General features: G+C 45.3%; 1 protein-coding gene across 1 annotated transcript in view; it reads left to right on the top strand.

The window, feature by feature from the left end:
- Positions 1-20000, top strand: part of LOC135111471 (nucleolar and coiled-body phosphoprotein 1-like) — a 146276-nt gene that overhangs the window by 59379 nt on the left and 66897 nt on the right. The window contains exons 3-4 of the mRNA XM_064024787.1: positions 16903-17106; positions 17304-18253. Coding sequence (XP_063880857.1) covers positions 17006-17106; positions 17304-18253 — 1051 coding nt within the window. The 5' untranslated portion in view covers positions 16903-17005. The remainder of the gene's footprint in view (positions 1-16902; positions 17107-17303; positions 18254-20000) is intronic.

Genomic DNA, 20000 nt, shown 5'->3' on the forward strand with positions numbered 1-20000 from the left:
TGTGTGTGCGTGTGCGCGCGCGTTCAGGCGTGCATACTTTCTCTTTTTTTCCCCTCATTAAATTATTCTCACATATTTTCTTTTAATTAACTCATCGCTTTAAGTTTAACATTCATACTGACAGATCGTTACCCGCTTGCCCATTTTCTTTCTGGCCTTGTGTCCCTCACCTCTTTGTTTACCCTTGGTTTATGGCGGGTGGTGCGCGGGTGTCCTGACGTGGCGGGGGCGGCGGTACTCTGGAGGACGGCACTGTAAAGGCGGCCCAGGGAGGTGTTCTGTAAGCCTAAGGGACGTACATATACACTACAGGAAGCGCCGGGTTATGTAGGTTATGTTTGTCTGTGTTTTTTTTATGTGTTTTTTTTTTCCCCGTGTCTTTGTGTGCCCTGTGTGTCTGCTTGTCGTCCGCCTGGCGTGTCTGTCTGCCTGGGTTTTGTCGGTGTTTGTGTGTGTTTGGGTTGTTTGTTGTTCTCTCTCTGTCTCTTTGTGCCTTTTTGTCTGTCTGTATGTATGTCTGTTTGTCTGTCTGGCTTTTTGTCAATGTCATTTTTGCCTTCGTCAGTCAGTCAATCTGTCTGTTAGTCAGTCAGTTTGTCTGTCTGTCTGTCTGTCTGTCTGTCTGTCTGTCTGTGTCTCTGTCTGTCTGTCTGTCTGTCTGTCTGTCTGTCTGTCTGTGTCTGTCTGTCCATTCTCTCTCTCTCTCTCTCTCTCTCTCTCTCTCTCTCTCTCTCTCTCTCTCTCTCTCTCTCTCTCTCTCTCTCCCTTCCCCTCCCCTCCCCTCCCTTCCCCTCCTCATCCCATCCCCTCCTTCCTATCCCACCCCTCCCAAGCACTATAAGTCCTTAGCGCCTCTCCACACACACACAGTCACAATCACTACCCCCCGTCCCCTCTGAACCCTGAACGACACCACTGGCCGGTATATATTTGGGAGAATCTAATTAAAACTGTCTACATATTAGCTTCCGTGTTGCGATGACTCCTCTGTAGCGGCGGCGCGAATTGAAACCGCGAATAAAAACCGACCAACTTCCTTGCATTATTACTGAGTCGTAAATAGCGGGGGTTATCTCGTAGAAGTATTAGTTAGCATCATCTCGCTGGCGGTGATGATCGGGGAGAGGGTGGGAGGGAGAGAGGAAGAGGGTGGGTGGAGAGAGAGGGTGAGTCCCGTGTGAGTTTCTCCGCTTCTCTTGATGCTGCTTCCTTGTGTTGGGTCTTTGTGAGTGTGCGAGGGAAAGCTACATGTTTAATTGTTCGGGTATGTCTTGTTTTGTATACGAGGTGAGGTGAAGGGAAGTGAGGTGGAGAGAGGTGATGTGTAGTGGAATGGTGGGAGAGTGGAAGTTTGCTGGGTAAGGTGAGGTAAGGTAAGATAAACTCATTAATTGTTTGGATTTGCGTGGTGTTGTATACGAGGTGAGGTGAGGTTAGGTAAGATGAGGATTAGTGAGGTGTTGAGTAGGGTGGTATGTGATGAGGTAAGGTAAGGTTAGGTAATATCGTTAATTACTTGCATTTGTGTGGTGTCGTATACGAGTTGAGGTGAGGTAAGGTATGGTGAAGTGTAGTAAGGTGTGGTGATGAGGTGAAAAAGGGGCTTGATTAATTGTGTGAGACGTGGTCAGGTAAGGTAAGGCAAGCTCTTTAATTATCTGGGTTCGCGTCGTGTTGTGTACCAGGTGAGGTGGTGAGGTGTGATGAGATGGAATAAAGTGAAGTGAAGTGTGGTGGGGTGTGTGGTGGGGTGTGTGGTGGGGTGTGGGGTGGGGTGGTGTGAGGTAAGGTAAAGTAAGGTAAGAGGTGATGGTAGGTAATGTGATGTCAGATGAGATAAGATGAAGATGTAATCGAATAATTATAGGTGGTGTCAGAGAGAGAGAGAGAGAGAGAGAGAGAGAGAGAGAGAGAGAGAGAGAGAGAGAGAGAGAGAGTCAAATGGATGAATAAATGGCTCTATTGTGTCACTCCATGAGGTGAAAGTGGGGGGAGAATTCGGAAAATGAGGACCCCGGGCTAGCTTATCAGGGAGGGTGTGCCGCGCCGCTGTTCCCACGCTGAGAGAGGTACGGCGTGGCAGGGAGGTGATCAGCGTCTTCACTACTAAACTATGGACCATTATTTATTTATTTATTTTTTCGAGGATAATAGAATTTGACTTCTCTTCTTCCTTCCTATGAGACACTTTTTATTTATTTATTTATTTATTTATTTATTCATGTATTTATTCTTAAGAGAGGGGCGTCAGATGCTGTTTCACGGTGGAATACAAGGCATGAAAGATAAATGGAATTAGGTAGGCGTGCTTTATAATGGGACTGTCACCTGTGTGCCTGATGTCCTCTTGCAGCTTCCCTTATTTTCTTGTGTTCTTGAAATAATGGAGAGTTAATCATTATCTTCACTCTTTCTTTCTCGTCACTGTAGTAAACACTGGGACATTATGCTTGATTGCGTCTCACTTGCTCTTCCATCACTTGCACTGGTGAAGTTTGAAATATTATGCTTTACTTTTCTTTTCTCTCCCAACTTTCTATAACACCAACACCCACCACTGGTAAACTTTGGATATTACTATTTTCCCCACCTTCCTGTGAATTCTTATAGCTCCAACACCTATCGCTCATAAAATATAGATATACCTTTCTCACCCCTGTTATGAGTTATTTTTGTTTTTCCTTCTTAGGGATCGCCAAAGTAAATCAGCTTCTCCCATGCAAGCCGACCCAGTGTTGCCTTCTAGTTGTTGACCCCATGGTGATCTGGCGAAGGTTAAACACCGGATGCCCTTCCATGAGAGAAGAAAAAAGGAAAGGTACATTATAGGGGCATAAGCAAGAATGACAACCCTCCCATTTATCAAGGCTTGGGACGGCACTGAGCTGGACAGGCGGGGTTCACCTTCCTATGACGTGGACCCCTTTAATTAAGAGAGCATCCATTCACCTCGGGAACTTAAAAGTGGCCTTGACTCTTGAGGCGCCCACCCGCTTTATACTTTTTAGGGTGGTGACCGTTAAGGAAGTTTTTACATCGTGTTTTTGTCGCCCTTAGTCACTCTGCTATTCTTGTATAAAAAGGTGAGACAAAAAAGGGAAAGCCAATCTGTTACCTTGGAAGTATCGAAGGTGTGGAATTAATGACTGACTCACTTCCTTTACATTAGCTCGTTTCCCAGCAGCGGGCGCATCGGGAGTGAAGGAGAAGGTAAAGGAGAACAGGAGAGCTTGTGAGAAAGTGTTGCAAAAGAATGTGCCGGAGGAAATTAAAGCGAGGAGAAGAACAGAGTACAATGCCTGTATGCTGAAACGCTCTGGGCTCTCATAAGGACTGCTGTCAATGGCCAAAAAGATAATTAGTCGTGTTCTTATGGGTCTTTTTCGTATCGGTTGTGATGAAGCTCTGTTAAACTGTCCCTAGTCTTGAAAACATCCTTGAAAACACCAACAACCTCTAACAGTACAAGGCCCGTATTCGCAATCGGTTTTGGCTCTCATAAGGTTTTCGAAAGCCAAAAAGATAATTAGTCGTGTTCTCGTGGGTCTTTTTTTCCCATTGGTGGTGATGAAGCTTTGTTAAATCTTACTGGAATCACGAAAACATCAATAACTTCAACAGAGAACAAAGCCATTATATTCTGAAACCCTTTGCGCTCTCATAAGGTCTATTTTCAAAGCCCAGAATAGATAATTAGTCTTGTTCTCATGGGTCTTTTCTCTCATTGGTTCTGCAGAGGACATCTTAAACTTTATCTAGTCATGAAAACACTATTGAAAACCCCATTGACTTTCATTATAAAGCTGTTATGACAAGTGGAGATAAGATACGAAATATCTGAGAGCAAAAACGTGAAGGAACTGATAAGAGAAAGTCAGAGGAGAGAAGATTGAGAGTTTGATGGGAAGCTGAGTGAAAAAAAAGTACTGAGTGAATAATGATATTTTAAGAGTATAATGTATATCGTATTTTTATAACCTTTAAACCTCAGGCGTCACCACCTCTTTGACGTGTCCTGTGCAAATTTTGAGTATACGTTTGAAAGACGACGAAGAAAATAACGGGAGATGGAGTGGGAAGGAAACGAATGAGAGGAGAGAAGCGGACCAAGAGAGAGATAGAGATAGATAGAGAGAGAGAGAGAGAGAGAGAGAGAGAGAGAGAGAGAGAGAGAGAGAGAGAGAGAGAGAGAGAGAGAGAGAGAATATAAGCAAGACAAGAAAGAAAACCCTCAATTACCATAAACCAACACAAAAGAACACAAAGGGAGAACGAGAAGCAACACTCATACGCATTAACCCAAACTTACACACATTACTGCCTTGCCTAATCGTCTCACCAGTGTACTAATTATCGTTCATACACTCGAAACAATTAGTTGAACCACAGATTAAACCGAACCGCGCCACTTTAATCTTGAATCCCATTAGCATCTGTATCTAATAGTCTCGTATAAATTAGCATGCGTTAGAAGAGGTGGTGGTGATGGTGGCGGTGGTGATGGTGTAGTGGTGTATTGGTTAACCCTGTGCTGTGGTGATAAGGAAGACTAGCCCACCTATCACCCCACGTTCGAGTTCCGCCCCTGCCTGATCCTTCCCCATCCATCACTCAGCGGCCTCGATAGCAAGACAATGGGCACAGTTAGATGTGGGGGTTATCGCAGTCTTACCTTTGGTTTTCACTGATGTAAACACTTGTGCGTCTCAGTCACCGTGTATATTTTTAAATAATTGATTCGTATTAGTTATCTCTCTACCGGTTTTGTTTATATCAAATTTTCACTGATGTAAGCACTTTTAGATCTTAGTTGCCATGTTTACTTCTACCTGATTATGATTTGTTTACTGTCTCTATACCTGTTTGATTTGTATTAAGATAGGTAAATCAGCTAACACGATGCAATACAGTATTAGTAATTACAAACTTTTTCAGCGTAATTAAATGCTCACAAATATAATACGTCAAATGAACATCAGTTACCTTACCTGAGTTTGGGGTCATCTGTGTTAAGTTCGGTTATGTTATGTTGCTTACTTTTTCATGTAAGAGGAGCTTTGGTCATGGGCAACAAAAGACTAAAAAAAAAAAAAAAAAAAGGCCCACTAAAGGTACCATTCCCGAAAGAGTGGAGTCAAAAGAATGATCTAAAAATCCAAGGGGAAGTGTAATTATCCCAGCCTTTGTCTATGCTGTTATGGGTTAGGTCAGCTTACTTCAGCGATCTTAAGCTGTTTTATTGTCCCTGTACATTGTAGCTGCAGTAAGAGGTAACATAAGGGAAGCATCAAGAAGCCAGCGTGTCGTAGAAGTGACAGGAAGCAGAGTCAGGAACGTTAGTGAGTAATAGCGAGGCAAAATATCTAGGAAGTGTTTTCTTAGCGGAAGGAAATCTGAGGAGGAAATGACAGGCAGGAAGTAAATGACGGAATAACGTAATATACAAAAAGCAACAAGTTCATTACATCCTTTATTCAGAGATGAGCAAAGTATCATTAGTAATTACGTCAGTGTAATTAAATACTCACAAAACTTTTCAGCTTCTCGTTGCATTTATAATAGAGTCCCACAGAGTAACAGATAGATAAATTAATACAAACTTTCTTAGCGTAATTAAATGCTGGGAAACGCTTTCTACTTATCTATGCGTTTAAAATATATTTGCACAGAGTATTAGGTAGATCAACTAACACGATGCAATACAGGACTAGTAATTACAAACTTTTTCAGCGTAATTAAATGCTCACAAATATTTTCTACTTATCTATGCGTTTAAAAAGACTTCCATAGAGTAATAGATCAACTAACACGATGCAATACAATACTAGTGAGTACAAAATCTCATTACCAGTGTTCTCAGTCATTTATTCCCTTTTCTTGTTAACTCTGGAACTTCCTGCCTCCTTCTGTATTTCCTCCTTCCTGTGACTTGAGCTCTTTTACGAGGGAGGTTTCAAGACTCTTATTCTCTAATTTTTAACGATCGTTTCTGATTTTTTTGGAGAGTGGCACCTCAGTGGGTCTTTTTATTTTTTATTTTTTTTGAATTTTGTCGTCCTTTGCCGGTGCCCCTCCTACTTAAGAAAATAAAAAAAAAAAGATGAATGATCGTAAACATTCTCTGCTTTTCTGTTCGCTTAGTTTCCCATAAAGTAACAGACAGACTAACTTACACAACACAAACCGCCAGGAAAACCAAAACTTTCCCAGTCAATACATTAAAAAAAAATTATCTGCTTCTCAGTTAATTTACATTCCCACAAAGTAACACACAAACCAACTAACACAACCCAACCCAAACACAACACAACACAACCCAACCCAACCCAACCCAACACAACACAACACCAATCACAACACTTTCCCAGCCTGCCAATACGTTTAATAACCTCATCACAAGTTCCCACGCGTATAAGGAGACAGCCCGGCGTGACAGAGAGCTCCTCAATCACCCCAGCCTCTCCATACGTCTTGTGGGAGAGGCACAGGTGAAGTAATGGCGAAGCAGGTGTGCAGTGTTCCATTACAGCAACACCACGCACGCTCTTGCTCCCTCCATCATTACAGCGGGCAGTGGTGTGGGGAGTGTTTTGGTCTGGATGAGGAAAGGAGGAGGAGGAGGAGGAGGAAGAGGAGGGTGGAGCACTAAGAAGGAATGGAGGGAAGAAGGAAGGGTGGGCAAGATATGATTCCTTCTTCTCTTTCTAGCCTTCTTCCTCATCTTCCTCCTAGTCTTCTTCCTCCTCCTCTTCCTCCGCCTCTTGGCTTTCTTCCTCCTTATCTTCCTTGTTCTCCTAGTTTTCTTCTTCGTCCTCCTCCACCTTTTAATCTTCCTCCTTCTTATTCTCTTTCTCCTAATTTTTCTCCTACTTATCCTCCTAGTCCTCTTCCTAATCCTCCTTATCATCCTAGTCCTTCTTCTCCTTCTCCTCCTAGTCTTCCTCTTTGTTTATCACCTAGTGTTCCTCCTCCTCTTCCTAGTCCTCTTCCTCCTCCTCGTCCTCCTCCTCCTCTTCTTGGGAATCATCACTCGGCGCAGTCACAAGAAGCTTTAATGGTTATCCAGTGTGAGTGTAATGGTGTTTATGGTTCCCAGGTTGGCTACTGTTGGCGGTGACCTCGCATTGTGAAGCAGGGAGGGAGGAGGGGAGTAGAAGTTAGTATGGGAGGAACGAGGGACGGGAGAGAGGAGGGGAGGGAAGGGAGGGTGCGTGGAGGAAGACAGGAGGTGGAGTGTGATGCTCTAAGAGAAGGGAAGAAAAAGTGTGTGTGTGTGTGCGTGTGTGTGTGTAGGAACAAAGAGGTGAGCAAGCATGTGTAGCAAGTAACAGGAAGAAGGGAGAGAGATAAAGGAAAGGAACCAAAGGAGAGAAAAGAAACAGGTGTTCTGCCATTTAGTTGGAGAGATGGAGGGAAGGGAGAGACGGAGGGAGGAGAGAGAAATCAACACGTGTGCTGCTACTAGGACGGAGAAAGGGAGACAGGGAGGAAGGGATGGAGGGAGGGAGAATAACATGCAGAGTGGAGAGAGAGGAAAGTAGAAATTAATGAATGAACAAGGAGAAAAGAACGGAGAAGGCAGAGAGAGCAAGAGAGGGAGACGGAGGAGTAAAGGGGAAGAGGAAGAGGAGCAGGAGGGAAGGGAGGAAAAATAAACAGATGTAGCGAGACAGGAGGGAAGGAAGGTGAACAGGTGTTGTGGTGGTGGTGGTGGTGGTGGCGCCGCCCCGAGGGATGGCGAGAGAGAGAGAGAGAGAGAGAGAGAGAGAGAGAGAGAGAGAGAGAGAGAGAGAGAGAGAGAGAGAGAGAGAGAGAGAGAGAGAGAATTTTGCGTATCCCGCCCACTCTTTTGACACACGCCCACGCCCTCACCACCACGCAGGTACCCATACCCTCTCTCTCTCTCTCTCTCTCTCTCTCTCTCTCTCTCTCTCTCTCTCTCTCTCTCTCTCTCTTATCCCTCTTCCACTCTCCCTCTCTCCCCAAAACGTTGCCTCCCTCCCCACCTCGCTAGTCCCGCATTCCCCAAATCCCGACCTCCTACCACGCCCATAGAGAGAGAAAGAGAGAGAGAGAGAGAGAGAGAGAGAGAGAGAGAGAGAGAGAGAGAGAATGCCACCTCATCACCTTCGTTTCCCGTAGAAGTGATAGTGGATGGATCTTTCCTTCCTCCTCCTCCTCCTCCTCCTCCTCCTCCTCCTCCTCCTCCTCCTCCTCCTCCTCCTCCTCCTCCTCCTCCTCTCTCTCTCTCTCTCTCTCTCTCTCTCTCTCTCTCTCTCTCTCTCTCTCTCTCTCTCTCTCTCTCTCTCTCTCTCTCTCTCTCTCTCTCTCTCTCTCTCTCTCTCTCTCTCTCTCTCTCGTAACCGAATTTCACCAATGTCGTCGTCCTCCAACTAATCCTCTCTCTCTCTCTCTCTCTCTCTCTCTCTCTCTCTCTCTCTCTCTCTCTCTCTCTCTCTCTCTCTCTCTCTCTCTCTCTCTCTCTAATCGTTTGTCTGTCATCTGACTACTTATTTTGAGAGAGAGAGAGAGAGAGAGAGAGAGAGAGAGAGAGAGAGAGAGAGAGAGAGAGAGAGAGAGAGAGAGAGAGAGCACTTAATGTTCTTTCCTTCTGCATTTCAGTTTCATATCAACACCTCTACCTTCTCTCTCTCTCTCTCTCTCTCTCTCTCTCTCTCTCTCTCTCTCTCTCTCTCTCTCTCTCTCTCTCTCTCTCTCTCTCAATCATATCCACAATCCAAGAATTTCACAAGCAAATGTTTTTTTTTTCACACACACACTCTCTCTCTCTCTCTCTCTCTCTCTCTCTCTCTCTCTCTCTCTCTCTCTCTCTCTCTCTCTCTCTCTCTCTCTCTCTCTCTCTCTCTCTCTCTCTGACCCCTGACCTGGTATGTGGCTGACCCTGTGGTGCCTTCAGGAGGTCATAAGTTCACTATAAGGTCACTGTACACATGACCATCTCCTCCTCCTCCTCCTCCTCCTCCTCCTCCTCCTCCTCCTCCTCCTCCTCCTCCTCCTCCTCCTCCTCCTCCTCCTCCTCCATGATCCTCTCTGTGCCCACTCTGGGGAAGCCATTAGTGGCACGTACACACACACACACACACACACACACACACACACACACACACACACACACACACACACACACACACACACACACACACACACGGTCAGGTCAAGGCAGAATGACGTGTTGCGAGAGAGAGAGAGAGAGAGAGAGAGAGAGAGAGAGAGAGAGAGAGAGAGAGAGAGAGAGAGAGAGAGAGAGAGAGAGAAGGAAAAAATAAAGAGAATGAAGAACGAGAAAGACAGATTGACAGATGAGAGAGAGAGAGAGAGAGAGAGAGAGAGAGAGAGAGAGAGAGAGAGAGAGAGAGAGAGAGAGAGAGAGAGAGAGAGAGAGAGAGAGAGAGAGAGAGAGAGAGAGAGAGAGAGAGAGAAGGAAAAAATAAAGAGAATGAAGGACGAGAAAGACAGATTGACAGATGGGAGAGAGAGAGAGAGAGAGAGAGAGAGAGAGAGAGAGAGAGAGAGAGAGAGAGAGAGAGAGAGAGAGAGAGAGAAAACCGGTGGCAGTGAAAAGTAAGTGACAGAGAGAAGCCGTTTTTTTTCTCTCTTTCTTCCCCTCCTCCCCTTCTCTCTCCCCTTCTCTCTCTTTCTCTCTGTCTCTGTCTCTTTACTTGTGAGTGACCGCCGCGATCTGAGTCACCCCAAGACCTGTTATTAACCCGCGGCCGCACTGAAGTGGCCTCACCTGGGCCGCCCCTCAGCACTGCCCGGGGCCGCAGCACACTCGCCACTCTCAGGGGAAAGCCTTATTGGGAGATGCATAACAGTGAGCGCCACACAGCACACTTACCTCACTCTGTATTAGGAGTAAGTTAACATTGAGTCGCACCACAAGCTGTATTCATCTGTGTCTGTGTTAGTAGTAAATTAGTACTTACCGCCACACACACACTTATCTGAGTCTGTTGTAGTAGTAACTTAATACTTAGCGCCGCTCACACTTATCTGAGTCTGTTTTAGGAGTAACTTAACACTCAGCGGCAGAAAACACACTTATCTTAGTCTGTATTAGGAGTTACTTAACGCCTCGCTATACTTGTAAAGGGAAGATCATGCCAAGAGCCACACGAAGTCCATGTTAGGAGTTACTTAACACTGCCCTCCATAACACACTACGCAACAAACTTCTCTGGTTCTTTATTAGGTTCTTAACGCCTTGCTGTACTTATAAACGGAAAGTCATGCTAAGAGTCACACTGCAGGTCACGCTTATAATGCTGAAGTCGATATTGCAAGTTGCACTAAATGGTAATCTTATAAGTGTGATGAAATGCAGTAAGCTATGAGTCATGTCACACTGAGTCACGCCACACACCACGTTTGTAAAGAAAAGCACATGTTCTGAGTTGCATCACATGAAATTACATTACTGAGCACGCTTATAAAAATGAAGGAGTTTCGACATATTTGTGAACTAGAAATGCACGTTATGAGTCATACCACACACTGTCACACTACCCATCACTCGTATGACACTCAGTCACACTGCATGCCACACTCGTAAGCCAGAAGCTACATGAATAACCACATTATAGTTCATAAAACACACACACACACACACACACACACACACACACACACACACACACACACACACACACACACACACACACACACACACACACACACATTACCACATTACAGGAGCTACATTACAGTCACTCTACATACTACAATAAATAAGCTGAGTCACATTGAACTACATAACACACTGAGTCACACTAAGCAAGATAGGGAGGAACCACTCTTGTCTTCCTCGAGTCACACGCTTACGGAGAAATATTAACGTTGACCTGTATACTTGGCTTTATTGCTTTATACCTCAAGTTGTAAAGTCATGAAAGCAGGTCCAGGAGTCCGTAACTAATGGCACCTGAACATTTTCACCGTTGCCCTTTTACTGCCGTGCGAAACAATTAACAGCACCAGAAGCAATGCATTAAGTCTTTATAAGCATCTACAAGAAAGAAGGGGATTTAAAAGGATGTGTTTTGCAATTTCTTACGTGTGTAAAGATTGGAGGTGGCTGTAGAACAAGTAAAAATGCCTCAGTAATTAGTAATTAAGGAAAGATGTACCAAATAGCAAAGGGTTAAAAAGTACAAAGCAAATTGGGTAGTTTAGGTGACTTGTCATCACGATAGCATTGCATACAGTACAGGAAACCGTAAATGTACAGTAAATATACATAGTACATAGTACAGTAAATGCTTATTCAGTATAGTTAACAGTGAATAATTATCCAGTGCAGTGAACCATTATACAGTCCAGTTGTTAATGATCATGAAGTGCAGTAAGCTTTAAATTATTATACAACACAGTAAATGATTATGCAATACAGTAAATGGTTATACAGTACAGCGAATGAGTGTAGAGTACAGTAAATAATTCTGCATTACAACAAATGGGTATGTAGTACAGTAAATGATTATAAAATACAAGTACTAATGGTTTTACAGTACAATTAATTACGAAAACAAACCTTAAATACTCACACAAGACAAGTTATGAAAGAAACCGCACCGAACTTAATCACACACAATACAACACCATACAATAACCCAATGCTTAACACGCCCCACACATGAACACACACAACACAATATAAACCCGAGGCACCAAATCAGAAAGCAACAAGCACCAGCATTAAGCCAGCCAGTCCCGAGCAACACTGCAGGGCACGCGTGATTCAAACAGATGGTGAAGCGAGAGGTCACAGGGAGGCAGAACGAATCGCGGTAATGGTTCTATGTTAATTAGGGTGACTGACCTTATCACAGACCAGCCTGCTATGCGCGCACCTGACACCCGTAGCGGAGGTCAGCCCAGCCGCACCACTGCCCACTTGCTATGGAGAAAGTCACATTACAGCTGGTCGCAATGCTGTAGAAATTGAGGCACGTAATACACAGACGGTTGATAAACATTAAGTGAAAAAATAAGAGAATATCACAAGAAATCATACACAAGCTATAACTATCACAGCTGGTCATATTGCAATAAAAGGAAAAGTTACATTACAGCTGGCTACGTTGCTATAAGAACTGAGGCACGTATAGACCAGACAGAAGATAGACATTGAGAAGAAGGAACAGATGTATATCGCATTAAAATAAGCTTCATTCTTATAAACATTACAGCTGACCATATTGCAATAATAAAAAAAAAGTCACATCACAGCTGGTGGCATTGCTATAAAAATCGGAGGCACGTATAGATCGGTCAGAAGATAGATATTGAGTGCAGAAAAAAAAAAAAACGAAATGACATCGAAACTTGATTCCCATAAGCATAACAGCTGACCATGTTGCAGTAAAAGGGAGAGAACGTACGTATACAGAGACAGAAGACAGACATTCATAAAGTAAAAATGGTAAAATCATGTTTGTTGTATTGAAAAAAAAAATCGCACAAATTTCATTCCTATAAATATCACATTTGACAACGAAAAAAAAGCTATGTATAAGGTAATATTAAAAAAAAAGGGACGTATACACCAAACAGAAGGTGGACATTGAATAAAAAAAATAAATAAATAAATAAGGGACATGCACATCGTATTAAAGAAACACAGATAAAATTGACCTATAAACATCACATCTGGCCACGAAAAAGACACGTAGGGTAACATTACAACAAAAAACGAGGCACGTGTACACCAAACACAAAACAGACATTGAAATAAAAGATCACATGCTGTAGCTCGCGTTTAAATGACAAACACACACCACTTCTATAAACGTCACACGAAACAGAAATATAGGGATACGTTATGATAAAGAAAAAAAAAAAATCACATCAAGAAATAAAATACCGTAAACTGAAAAGATAACATTACAAGTTCGCGATGATAGGAAAGTAACAGGCTCCCTTCATTCCTATCAACATTACAGATGGCCACCACGGAGTAAGGGAGAGACATATTACATAAAAAAAAAAAAAAAAAAAAAACGTTGCAGCATAAAAACCCATAAAAAAAAACAGAAAAAAAAGAGAAAAAAAAACTGATGTAAAATTTACTTAAAGTTCACATGATCTAAACTGCATAAACTTGATCCTCTAAACACTACAGATGGCCGCCAAGTAGTAAGAGACACAGTGGTATTACAAATAAAAAACAAAACAAAAAACTGCGAGATAAACATAAAAAACCAATACAAAAAAACTTATGTTGAATTTATTTAACACTTTCACTGGGATATAAAACAATTCAAAGCACTAAAAGCAATGTATGAAATCTTTATAATCACCCAGAAGAAAGAAAGGGATAAAAAAAAAAGAAAAGAAAACGTTTTGCAATTTCTAGCCAGTATAATGCCTGAAGGTGGCTGTAGAACGAGAAGAAAATTAATGTCCCACAGTAGTTAGTGATCAGGGGCAAATGTACCAAATGACAGTGAATGGGTTAAAGGCCACATGATCTAAAATGCATAAACTTTTTGCCTCTAAATACTATAAGTGGTCGAGAAACTGTGACACACAGCAACTTGTCAGTGAAAAAAGGAGCCTACGTAAAAAACTTATGCAGCAGTTAGACTTAGAGGAAGAGTGAAATAAAAGCTTGAGTCGTGTAGATGGCAATAAAAGGTTGAGTCTCGTGGATGGCTAGAGGAAGAGTTAAATAAAATTCTGAATCGTGTAGATGGCACCAAAAAGAGTGAAATAAAAGGCTGAGTCGTGTAGATGGCACCAAGAAGGGTAAAAAAAAAAAAGGCTGAATCGTGTAGATGGCACCAAAAAAGAGTGAAATAAAAGGCTGACTCGTGTAGATGGCCTAAAGAAGATGCAAAACGAGACTCGCTTCTGGCATCCAAACATTCGCGTCCAGACGTCACAAAAAACAGTCTCAGCAGGTGATAAAGCCGGAGATGCGGCCACTGCGTAACTTAACACCACGTAACCTTACTTCATTCTTCCTAACTTTGCTTTTCCTGAGGTTTGCTTACATTATTTAAGAACCTACACTTTACCTTACCTTATATTACCTTATCGTACATTACTTAACCTTATGTAATCTTATCATTCCTTTACTTTTCCTTACCTACTCTAACTTTACCTTATCTTAGCAAGCCTGACTAACCTTACTATAACTTAATTTGGTTAACTGAACCCAATATAACATCACATCAAGTAACTTAACCTAACCTAACTCAACCCTACCCAACCTAACCTAACCTAACCTAACCCAACCCAACCTAACGTAACCTAACCTAACTTAACCTAACCTAACTCAACCCTACCCAACCTAACCTAACCTAATCTAACCCAACCCAACCTAACCTAACCCAACCTAACCTAACCTAACCTAATCTAACCTAACTTAATCTAACCTAAACCAACAGCCACAAGTAGAAAGCCACAGCGAAGATAGCGACGTGAAATACACACGCACACTAACCTAGAAACATTATAGCAGCAGCAGCAACAGACACCTTCCCCCCTCCCTCTCCCTTTCCTCCCCTTCCCTTCCCCTTCTCCTTACCTCTCCCTCTCTCCCATCACACGCACAAAGACGTCACATGAGTGAGTGAAAGGTCGCAAAACACAAACAAGAAAGAGGGCACGCCATTTTTTAGGCCACACACGCCATTCTAATGAGGTCACGTTGACATCAGATGAGGTCACCACCCCGGGCCCTGTGCTGAGAATTTGGGTAACCTGGGGTGGGGCGTGTCAAGAGGTCACGGCGGGACAAGACAAGGGGACAAGGAACCTTAATCAGAGAGAGAGAGAGAGAGAGAGAGAGAGAGAGAGAGAGAGAGAGAGAGAGAGAGAGAGAGAGAGAGAGAGAGAGAGAGAGAGAGAGAGAGAGAGAGAGAGAGAGAGAGAGAGAGCAAGTTCCACCCCCCCCCCCCACAAGGACACACTGGTCATGCAATCCTTATCAAGCATACGAATATGAAACAAAGTCCTGACCACCTTTGTTTAAGTGAGCATGAATATTGTTATTATTATTATTATTATTATTATTATTATTATTATTATTATTATTGTTGTTGTTGTTGTTGCTGGTGCTAATGTTGTTACGTAATTATCTTTGTTATTGTGTTAATTTCCTTTACTACTACTACTACTACTACTACTATTGCGACTGATACACTACTATTACTACTACTACTGCTACTGCTACTGCTACTGCTACTACTACTACTACTACTACTACTACTACTACTTTTTAAGCAAGCGGGTCACTGGCTTAGGGGAAACAAAAACAAACCAAAAAAAGTCCCATTGAGGTTTCGGTCCATAAATGAAATAAAAAATGATCCAAAAATGTTTTACGTATTACTAAGGTTTTATACTACTACTACTACTACTACTACTACTACTACTACTACCATCCCATCATGCCCCACCTGCCGGCAGTGTCAGGAGGCGCCAGGTGAAGAATCAATACCATTATCTCGTATGTAATTCTACCTGGAGGCTTGATCAGGTGACAGGTGAGACGGCAGCGGCGGTGGTGGTGGTGGTGGTGGTGGTGGTGGTGACGCAGTTGTTGGTAGTTTGTGGTTGTTTACTGGATGGTGACAGTGGTTGCTATTGGTTGTGGTGATGGTGGTGGTGGAAGTGATGATAGTGGTTGTGGTGATGATAGTTGTAGTCGCTGGTTGTAGTGATAATAGTGATAAAAGTGATAGTAGTTGGGATGATAGTGGTTGTGATGATGATAGTGATGAAGGTAATGATGGATGATTAGTGATGACGTATTAATAATGGTTTTGAAGTTACTTTTTTTTTATTTCGTCTGTGAAATTCCAAAGTTAAGTATTCTACTTTACTATCCTATTTCTCATACTTTAGATTACTACACTATAACTTATCAAAAACAACCTCGTAAGGACCAACACGTTTGGTGCTGCTTGTTTTCCCATTTACATAGGTCGTGGTGGTGGTGGTGGTAGTGGTGGTGGTGGTGGTGGTGGTGATGGTGGTGATAGTGATGGCGGTGGTGGTGGTGATGGCGGAGGGGGAATAATATTAGCAGAAATAATTAAGACAATAAGAAAGGTAGTAATAATAATATTAATGAAAATAATAGAAGCATTATTTTTATACTATTATTATTAAAAGTAATATCAGCAGTAGTTATCATCATCATTTTCATCTTCATCATAGTAATAACGACAAACAACAACAACAACAACAACAACAACAACAACAACAATAAAAATAACAACATGAATTATACAAGAACATTAGAGGAAGAATTACAAAGGCAATAGTTGTGGTGAGGAAAAGAAGGAGGAGGAGGAGGAGGAGGAGGAGTAGGAGGAGGAGGAAAAGGGGGAGGGGGAGGAAGGGAAGGGGGATGGGGGAGGAAGAGTCGTGTCCCGCCAATGCCCCGTTACCCCTGCCCTGCCCCGCCCCGCCGTGTTTCCGGCCTCCGAGCCCAGCCCCTTCCCCACTCCTCACCCAACCCAGCCCCTATGCTTCCCCTGCTAACGGGCGGGGGTGTCACGGAATGCCCCGCGTGGCCCTCACCCCTCACCTCGCCCTCACCCTTCCCCTCACGCCCTTTCCTTTCGCTTAATTGCAAGGGTGTGAGCTGAGGGTGTGGCCCGGGGGTGTGCGGTGAGAGGGAGGGAGAGTGATGGTGCAGGGGAGGGAGTAGGCTGTCAATCCTTGGCGCTAAATCTTCCTTCCTTTCTCTCTCTCTCTCTCTCTCTCTCTCTCTCTCTCTCTCTCTCTCTCTCTCTCTCTCTCTCTCTCTCTCTCTCTCTCTCTCTCTCTCTCTCTCATACAGAAGTTGGCATTTGACGTATTCCTGCGCTCCTGTGTGACGTTTGCTTAATTTGGTGTAATTACAACACTAACACGTGTTCTTTATAGTCACAGGTGTGGGCGTCGACTTGAGCGGGGCGCGCGGCTGCCCTCCCCTGCCCGCCGGCCTTCAGGGGCGGGCGTCCATGGCACAGGCGGCGCCGCCAGCAGGATGTCGAGCAGTCGCCGCGGCGCGCCTCTGTCTCCTGCCGCCCTCGCCGCCACGCTGCGCGAGGTGCAGGCGTCACTCCAGCAGCAGGTCTCCACGTCATGGTGAGTCTGGCGAGAGCTGCCGCGCTTTCTCTGTGATCGGGGAGGGATGGGAGTCAGGGCGCGTGGCCCGCGTGTCCGGCTGACCCACCGCCGCAGGCCCCGAGACGCTGGGGTGTGCACAGCGGGCCAGGGGTCAGGCGAGTGTGTGACCGCCGCAGTGTGTGCATCAGTCTTCTAGAGACAGTTTCTGTTTGCAGGTCACTAACGCAAGCAGCGGCGGAGAGGCGTGAAAGCCCCCAGCAGGAGGAGGACGTGAACGAGGCCTTCGGGGCTTGTCAGACCATCGAGTGGAAAGAGCAAGAATTCCTGTACCTGAAATCCCGCGTTGACGGACTCGGGCGGCGAGAGAGTGACGGCACTGTGAGCGGTGGCAGGCCTGGAGGAGGCTCGCTGCTGCCGCCCGTGCACAGAGCGCTGGTCAGGTCAGTGTCCACGCCCGACGCCCCCGCCCTGGAGACCCGGGCACGCCCGTCACGACAGCAGGGGCGGCGACCCTCACTCAACCTGGAGATGCGAGCCGGGAACACCTGTGGCTGCGGCAGGTGGGCTGTGCCTGACCTGCCGGAAGAGCCTGACCGCTACGACCTGCACGAGGTGTCTAGCCAGGTGCGCGCCAAGATAGTGTCATACGTGAAGTCCGCGGCGTGGGCGTCCCGCGAGTCTTTGCTGTCCGCGGCATCCTTCAGCATGGCGACCAGCGATGAGGACGATGAAGAGGAGGAGGAGGAGGAGGAGGAGGAGGAGGAGGGCAGCGTGGTGCGGGACGGCCCGGCCAGGTCTGTATCGGAGGAGACGCTCACTTACTCCCTGGAGCCGCCCGCCTGTCCCGCCGAGAGCGATGCGCCGCCCCGCCCCGCCAGCCCCGCCAGCCCCGCCAGCCCCGACGCCGGGCCCAGCTTTTCCTCCATCCTCGACTCCATCCCTCACATCGACTCCTCCGACGACGAGAGGGAGGAGCGGGAAGACAACAAGAACACAATGAAGGAGAAGAATAAGGAAGAAGAGAAGGAAAGCTTACACCAGGAGGACACCCCAGCCACAACAGCAGCGGACGAAGGACGCGAGCCTGAGCTGCCGCCGCTGTGCCTGCCCGAGGAGGACCTGTGTGGGGAGGCAGGGGACGCCGCCGCCCGCCGCCACGCCCAAGGTGAGTGACGCGCAAGTGTGCTCGAGGCGGGAAGGCGGGAGGAAGGGACCTGTCGCCAGTTTCTGAGGAATGACGCAGCGTTGGGAATATTAGTTACCTGATTCTTGTATTGACGTTAAGTGCGTGAGTCTGAGGGAAGGACGGGGAGGGAAGAGAGGAGAAGGGCTGGGTAAGGAAGGGACAGGGCAGGACGAGAATTATAGGGAAGGAAAATGAAGGGAGGGGTAGGGAAGGGACAAAATAGATGGGAAATGAAAGGACAGAGACAGGTAAGAAATAAGAAAATATAAGAAAGAAGGAAAGGAAGAAGAGGAGAAGAATCGAAGGAAATGAGAAAGGAGGAGAATAGAAGGAAAGGAGAAGGGAGAAGAAAGAGGCAGGAAATAGAAGTAAAGAAGAAGAAGTTGAACGACACGAAAAAAATAAAATAAAAATAAATAAATGAAAGAAAGCACGGGAAGAAAAAGCAAACAAACAAAAAACGCAAAACAAGTAAAAAGTAAAAAAAAAAAAAAAAGAAAATAGAAGGGAAAGTGACGACACACACACACACACACACACACACACACACACACACACACACACACACACACACACACACACACACACACACACACACACACACACACACACACACACTACACTACACTTACTAAACCTCAAACAAAGAAAGCCAAACACAACATACACTTATTTATTTACAATTGATTCCCCGCGGGCAGGTGTTATTCTTGAGCCTCCCTCCTCCCCCCCAAGCAGCACGGGGCGGGCAATTCCTCTTGGCACACTTCTCCGTTTTCTTTGTGGCCAACCGAGGGAACACTTGCGGCCAGCTGGTGTCGAGGAGGAGGAGGAAGAAGAGGAAGAGGACGCACACCTGGCCCTCCTCAAAGTCCTCGACCGCTCTTGAAAGGGAATCCGGGAAGGGGTGAAGGAGGTGATGAAGGGGTGATGGTAGGAATAAAGAGGTGAGAGAGCGGGTGAAGGGGTGATGGGAGGAATGAAAGTATGGGGGGAGGGAGCAAAGGGTTGAGGAAGGGAATGAAAGAGTGAGGGAGGAAATGAAGAAGTGAGGGAGGGAGGGGATGGAGAGATGAGAGGGAGGGGATGGAGAGCTGAGGGAGGGAGGGGATGGAGAGGTGAGGGAGGGAATGAAGGGGTGAAGGAGGGGATAAAGGAGTGAGTGAAGGGAGTGAGGAAGTGATGTGTTCCAACCTATTACCCTTTCTTCAAACCTCCCCTCCCCTTCCCTCCCTCTTCCTCGCCCTCCCTTTCCCTCCCTCTCCCTCTCTCTCCCTTCCTCTCCTTCATTATTCATCCTTCATCGCGTCACCTTCCATCATCACCTCCACTGCCTTGTCCAGCCACGCCCCTCCTCCTCCTCCTCCTCCTCCTCCTCCTCCTCCTCCTCCTCCTCTTATCTCTACAGGCCCTTCTTTGTATCATTGTATATTTCCATACACTATAGCACACCATTCTCCTCTCTCTCTCTCTCTCTCTCTCTCTCTCTCTCTCTCTCTCTCTCTCTCTCTCTCTCTCTCTCTCTCTCTCTCTCTCTCTCTCTCTCTCTCTCTCTCTCTTATCAGTTGTCCCACTCACACTATCGACAAATGACAGTTAAGTTTATTGATAACAAGATACATTAATTGAATATGACAGCTGCTATCATTATTATCGTCATCTGCATCATCATCATCATCATTATCATCAGCATCATCGTTATCACTATCACTACCATCACTACCAC

Source organism: Scylla paramamosain, chromosome 22, assembly GCF_035594125.1.
Source record: "Scylla paramamosain isolate STU-SP2022 chromosome 22, ASM3559412v1, whole genome shotgun sequence".
NCBI lineage: Eukaryota > Metazoa > Arthropoda > Malacostraca > Decapoda > Portunidae > Scylla > Scylla paramamosain.